The sequence below is a fragment of the Montipora foliosa genome, chromosome 6, assembly GCF_036669935.1.
Source record: "Montipora foliosa isolate CH-2021 chromosome 6, ASM3666993v2, whole genome shotgun sequence".
Lineage (NCBI taxonomy): Eukaryota > Metazoa > Cnidaria > Anthozoa > Scleractinia > Acroporidae > Montipora > Montipora foliosa.
The window spans coordinates 15,829,478-15,836,195 of record NC_090874.1 but is presented as its reverse complement, the minus strand read 5'-3'; the positions used below and the strand labels follow the sequence as shown (position 1 = coordinate 15,836,195).

The window sequence follows — 6,718 nt, the reverse complement described above, 5'->3', positions numbered from 1 at the left end:
AGCATTCTTTCTCCGTTGTGGACAGCTTTTCCTCTCTTAGCTGAAGCTTTCTACTGGCATAAGCCACTGGATGCTCTTCTCCGTCTTTACTTAACTGGCTCAAAATAGCTCCCAAGCCTCTGTTGGACGCGTCTACTTGCAAAGTAAATGGTTCCTCCCAATGTGGCGGTCGTAAGACTGGGGGTTCTTGCAAAGCTTGCTTTAAATCCTCAAACGCTTGCTCGTGTGTCTGTAGCCACTCAATTCTAGTTGGTCCCTTACCTCGTGTTAGATCTGTTAGAGTAGCGGCCCTCTGAGAGAAATTGGGAATGAACTTGCGGTAGTAGCCGACAAGTCCAAGGAACGATCTAATCTGTCTTTTGGTTTCAGGTCTAGGGAACTCTTTTATCGACTTAACCAAAGCCAAACGTGGTTCAATCTTGTCTTTTCCAACACGATGACCCACAAAATCTACTGTTTCCATAGCAATTTTACATTTAGAAGGGCGCGCGCATAGGCTGCACTCCCGCAATCGTTGCAGAACCTGGCCAAGTTCCACTAGATGTTGTGAAAAGGAAGTGTGTGTGTCTACTTCAAGATCATCAATGTAGGCTCCTGCAAAATTAAACCCTTTTAAAACGACATCTGACATCATTCGTTGGAAAGTGGCCCCAGCAGTCTTCATACCAAAAGGCATGACCAGAAATTCATATAATCCTTTTGTGGTGATAAAAGCTGATTTTTCGGTTGTTGATTTATCTAGAGGAATCTGCCAGTATCCCTTAGTGAGGCCAAGGGTGGTGATGTACGTAGCCAAGGCTATTTTCTCAATCATGCGGTCCGTAGATGGAACCGGGTAGGCATCCATTTTAGTAATACTGTTAAGTTTTCTATAATCGACGCAAAGTCGTATGGTACCATCAGGTTTGGGGACGACAACGACCGGGAAGGCCCAGGGGCTGGCTGAGGGGCGAATGATACCCATTTTTAACATGTTTTCTATTTCGTTGTTTACGACTTCTTCTAGTTTCTGAGGTACCTTATAGGGAGAACAACGTATTGGTGCAGAGTCGCCCGTGTCAATCCGATGTGTCGCTACGCTAGTGACACTGGGGTTACCAGAAAAGACATCTGCGTATTTTCGTAAAAGGTCCTTCACCTGATCTTTCTGGTCCTTGGTTAAAGCATCCGAAATGATAACATCCTCCCAAGTTTCATTTTTGCAAAATGGGGATATGCATTTTGCATGTGGTAAAGAGGTTTCGAAAGATTCTGACATTATATAGGAAGCCGTCTCGTCCCTACTCTGCCATTTACTTAATAGATTAATGTGATAGACTCGGTGTTGTTTGTGGGACTTACCGGTGTCGATCTCATAGTGCAAACCATCATTGAAAACCTTCGTCACTTTAAATGGGCCCTGCCAATGCACTTCCAACTTACTCCCTGGAGTAGGAAGAAGAACCAATGCCTTGTCACCGACTTTTAAACTACGTGTGGAACTATGAACGTCATGCAATCGTTTCTGAGTACCTTGCACTCTCTTCATACGATCTTGTACCAGACGCTGCATCATTGCCAGTCTCCTGCGAATTTCAAGGACATGACTCACAAGGTTCCTTTCAGATTTAATTTCCTTCCCAAGCCACGACTCCTTGATTACTGAGAGGGGACCTCTTACTGTACGTCCAAAAAGCAACTCGAAAGGGGAGTACCCTGTGGATTCACATGGAACTTCCCTATATGCAAACAGCAAATAAGGAAGGAACTTATCCCAGCTTTGTACCCGCTCTTGCGCAAATTTCTTTAACATCGCCTTGAGCGTGCCATTAAATCTCTCAACCAAACCGTTTCCTTCAGGGTGATAAACCGATGTTTTGATCTTTGTAATGCCTAATTGCTCATATAGTTGTGTCATAAGTCGGCCCACAAAATTGGATCCCTGGTCAGATACTAACTCTTGGGGAATTCCCATTCTACAGAAATATTGGACAAGTGCGTCCGCGACGGTTTTGGAACTAACACTCCTCAAGGGAATGGCCTCAGGATAACGAGTGGCATAGTCTACAATGGTAAGAATATATTTATAGCCAGTGCTGGACCGTGGCAATTCTCCTACAATGTCGATTGCAATCTTTCTGAAAGGTTCGGTCACGAACGCTACGGGGCTCAAGGGGGCCCTATTTGACTTCAACTTCCTGGCCACTAACTGACATTGTGGGCAGGTGGCACAGTACTTACGAATGTCGAAGGCGAGACCAGGCCAATAAAAATGGGTCCCTATGCGACTTAACGTTTTTGAGGTGCCCATGTGTCCTGAAAGGGGTATAGTGTGACCAATACGGAGAATTTCGTTTCTGTAAGATTCAGGGATTACAATCCGATCAACAAACCTGACTCCATTGTGTACGCTTTTGTTGAACCTGCGGTGCATGAGTAACCCTCCCTTGATAAAGAAACCGTCTGTTTCCATGGGTTCCTTGTAAGTAGCTCCATTACGCGCTTTTAAGAGGGTCACATCTGAATTCTGGTCTTTTATTAACTGTTCTTTATTTCTATCGAGAATATTGAGGGGTAAATGATCCGCACGTGTATCCTCATCTGAGTCACTATCCGAGAGCTCAACCGAGTTCACACACGCTTCCTCACCTACGTCTTTGTCCCCGAAAAGTATTCGCAAGTCGCCTTCATTAAGACCATTTTTTTTAGACTCCCTTTCCGACAGATTTTTAAGTGCGAGTGCATTTTCGCGGTCAACCAAACTATCGGCTCGCTGCTGGGCCTCTTCAAGCGCCTTTTGTCGCCTCGTTAGCACAAAGGCTTCAACACCTTTGGAGCCGTCCACCGAAACATTTTTCTCCCACTGTCTAAGAACATCGTCTCTAGAAAGTGTTTGCCCGAAAGACGATCTGCCGAGCAGGCAATCAACGGGTAGTTTACTCAAAACTCCCACTAATTCTAAATGTTCACCCTGATCGCTTTCAAACTGAACCCAAGCTAAAGGACTATGAGGCGTTCTCCCGATGCAGTTAGGACTGTAATCTCGTCTCCTGTAAAGGAATCTTTGTCAACCATAAATCTTTCATGTACTAGGGTCCTCGTACAACCAGAGTCTACGACCATCTCTGCAGGTATCCCACTTATCTTGCCTCTAACGTTACAAGGTGGAAACTGCGGTCGTTTAGGTTCTAGGGGTGTCATCCATAACAAGGAACCCTGGGGAGGCTTAATCCGGCCCCTGCTACAGTTGTAAGACATGTGACCAAGCTGACCACACTTAAAACAAGTTATCTCAGGCTTTGGCTTTGCACTTCTACTGGATGGGGAGGGGTGGATCTTGGATTGTGTGAATTACCTCTGAGTCTCTTTCTGTACTGGAACGACTGAGCTCCTTCTTTGTTTAAAACCCTGACTACCGAATGGCGCGTACCTACCATCAACAAGGGGACCCTTACGCGATTGCACGTGTAAATTTGCCATATTACCAAGTTCTTCAGCATTCACAGGTTTGCGTTCCTTTAACCATGCTCTAAGTTCGGGACTTACCGCGTCCAAAAGCCTCTCAATCATGATCTGCTCTGAAATCTTCTCCGGGTCACCTGTAGCCCCCGCAACGTCCATCCAACGATTTAAATATCGTCTTGTACGATTGGCCCACTGCACAAAATCTTCGTCCGGAAGCTTCTCTGATGTTCGGAACCTATACCTGTATTGATCAGCAGTTAGTTGGTAGGCTTTGATAATCACTGACTTACACTCATAATAATCTTGGCACTTGGGGTCCGGAATCTCTAAGTAAACTGATTTCGCCTTCTCAGTGAGCTTGGGTACTAGGTTACCAATCCACTCAATTTCTGGTAGAGACTGTGCCTTTGCAGTCATCTCAAAAATTCTAAAATAGTCGTCTATATCCTCATTGTCTCGCATTTCTCTGACCTTTATAAACTCTGGCCTTCTAGCACTTGATTGAATCCTTTCCGATTCCCTGGCGGCAAATTGTTCACTCTCATCTCGAAGTAATCTAATTCGTTCCCCCTCTCTAATTATTCTCTCTTCTTCCTCGCGCGCTTTTTTGCCTCTCGTATTCCCATTTTTCCCTTTCATACGCTCGTTTCTCCTTTTCCGCCTCTCTCTCCTCCTGCTGAATCTTTCTTCGCAATTCCAGCGTTTGCAGTTCATACTCTTGTAATTGTAACCGCTGCTCAAAACTAATACCGCTCACAGGCTCCTCGCCTGTACCGATGGGCTCAATTCCCTCTATCGAGTCTGTCTCTATCTGCGTCATAAGTTTGTCATGCACCCTAAGTTTACTCGCTAATGTCTTGATACCATCCTTACTAATGAAAGCAATAGATCTTCTGCTAGCTTCAATTCTTAGGTCTTCTAATGTCCAAGAGCCATAGTCAGAATTCGTCGCCATAAAGAGTAGCTGTGCTCCGCGATTGTGTCTGAGGTGTGAGATACAAGCACCAGGGGAAATCTTATCCCACTGCTGCCACCAAAAATTATGTGACGGTTCGCGATCCCCTGGGTCTCGCGAAATAGCGAGAAGAAAATAAGAGAAAACTAAGGGTAAAGCAACGTATTTCACACCCCTTCCCACAAACCCGCAACACAGCATAAATTTTTAGTAAACGCGTACGACTTTAATTAAGGATAAAAGTTAACTATAAGTAAAACAGTTACGACAGTTACTATCTCTAAATTAACTAATCTTACTCAGATTTACTTAATGCTAATATATACCTAAACGACAATACAAAATGAACTAAATACTTTACTTTAATATTTACAGACAATAAGTTCAGTTCTCCGTCAGCCTTCGTGCCTTCTCAAGGTTCTTGTAAGTCCAACCGGCTAATCCTGCAACCATCCACTTCCACTTTCAGCAAACCAACGAACGTAGACACGTCTGCTGTCAGTCCACAAGACTCTCACTTTCGTCGCCGAACTTTTCCTCCAAAAACTTCCTCTATAAATATACTTGCCACCGCCGACAAAGGAGTTTTGTCTGGGAATTTCGCGGTCGGCTCCCACCAATGACTCTTGGCAGTGTTTCTCTTTTCCACTTTCTTTAAACTTTCACCTTTCCACTTTGACTTCTCTCCGGCTTTCCTTCTCCTAGCAGTCTTCTCGTCAACTGATCTTTTTCCACCCGCCTTTACAACTCGCTACTTACATTTATATCTTTACATAACAATGCACTCCACATCAACACTTATTGAAAAACCTATTGTTAAAACACGACCCTAACGAACCAAAAGTTACAAAAGCATCTCCACAATGGAGACTTAAAAGAACAAATAGACTAACAAACTATTCTCTAATGTACTAATTGCGGTAAACTACGATACGAAATTAACACTAAGTAATTAACACGAGCGGAATAAACTATGAACTAACGAAACAAAGCACTAATGAAAAAGGAATTTTGTGACACCGACGTACATGCGCAGTGTCTCATTTTGGGGAAATTTACTTCCGGCAGCCGTATTAGCGCCAGCCGTAGCGATTTGCTTAAAGTCCCTAATGACGTGGTACGCTCCTAGTCATGCTCGGGCTCCGGACTTGATGGCGTCCACAGAGTTAAGTGCTTGGTTGCTGATCAGGATGGTCGGCTCAGCATGGGTCCCCCGATTACTAGCACCTCTGTCTTTTTGATGGACAGAGTGAGGCCAAAGTCGTCACAGGAAGTCGCGAAGCGGTCTATGATGGCTTGTAGTCTGCTATCTGTGTGACTGACAAAGGCAGCGCCGTCGGCAAAGAAAACAGCACTGTCTTCACTCTGGTCTTAGCGCGGAGACGAGTTAGGTTCAGTAGCTTTCCGTCGTGGCGTGTGTGGAGCAGGACACTTTCGTTTTCCTTATAAAATACAAATTATCTATGTGCTTTCATGTCACGATAATCATCAGAGAGATACTGACTTCCTTTTCAAGATGGACTTTATCTGATTTGCACTTTTTAGCTGGATTTATTCGATAGTTTTGAAATTGCACCTTGAATAAAGTAAAACAATGCTCATTCATAATCTTTACCAAGCGGCCAAAAAGTTCAGAACCTAATACACCTTATTCCATAATGCCCATAATTTTAGTATTAGGCCTTTTTACCTCGTTCTTAAACTTAGAATTCAAAAGAACATTTAACCTTAAACGACGAAACAAGGGCTAATTTGCAAGCAAACAAAATAATACTAAAATGGTAGCCATTTTGGAATAAGGTGTATAAAAATTTAAAAATTCACTCAATTTAAGAATATCTTTGGTTGAATCCCTCAAGATGACTCACCCATATGTATACTGTTCGTTTTAATCCTTCAGTGCCGGCACCAATTTTACTGCTCTTGGTTTTACCAGTTACTTCAACAACCCATTTCCACAATGATTTAGAGTTAAAGCACTCATCAAAGCGCACATTTCAGTCTTCAGATTCGGCAGCCCGTATAACGAGGTCACTTTCTTTCTTGCTTGATTACCTTCAACCAGATTGTGCTGTGTTGCTGATGTACTATCCCTTTCCTTGATTGAATTTGTACCATCTCTTGTTCATGGATTTTCAGATATGCCCAGGTTTGACCCTAATTAGATGCACGCGGATTTCAATAAGCGTCACGAAGTATCCCCTTGCTCTCCTAGCCAACTTCAACATCACTTGTGTCTCCGAATACAGACAATTTATATCACAAAGTGTCCCCCAAATGCTGATCTTTAAGTGAAGATTAACTGCTGCATTTACCCAA

At 43.6% G+C, this 6,718-nt stretch overlaps 1 protein-coding gene across 1 annotated transcript in view; it reads right to left on the bottom strand.

Moving 5' to 3' along the window:
* The window catches only part of LOC138005079 (uncharacterized), a 3,989-nt gene extending 83 nt beyond the window's left edge, over positions 1 to 3,906 (bottom strand). Inside the window, exons 1-2 of the mRNA XM_068851367.1 lie at positions 3,335 to 3,906; positions 1 to 3,029 (exon numbers count right to left, since the gene is read on the bottom strand). The exon at positions 1 to 3,029 is cut by the window's left edge and continues 83 nt beyond it. Coding sequence (XP_068707468.1) covers positions 1 to 3,029; positions 3,335 to 3,906 — 3,601 coding nt within the window. The remainder of the gene's footprint in view (positions 3,030 to 3,334) is intronic.
* Between the last annotated feature and the right edge of the window lie 2,812 nt (positions 3,907 to 6,718).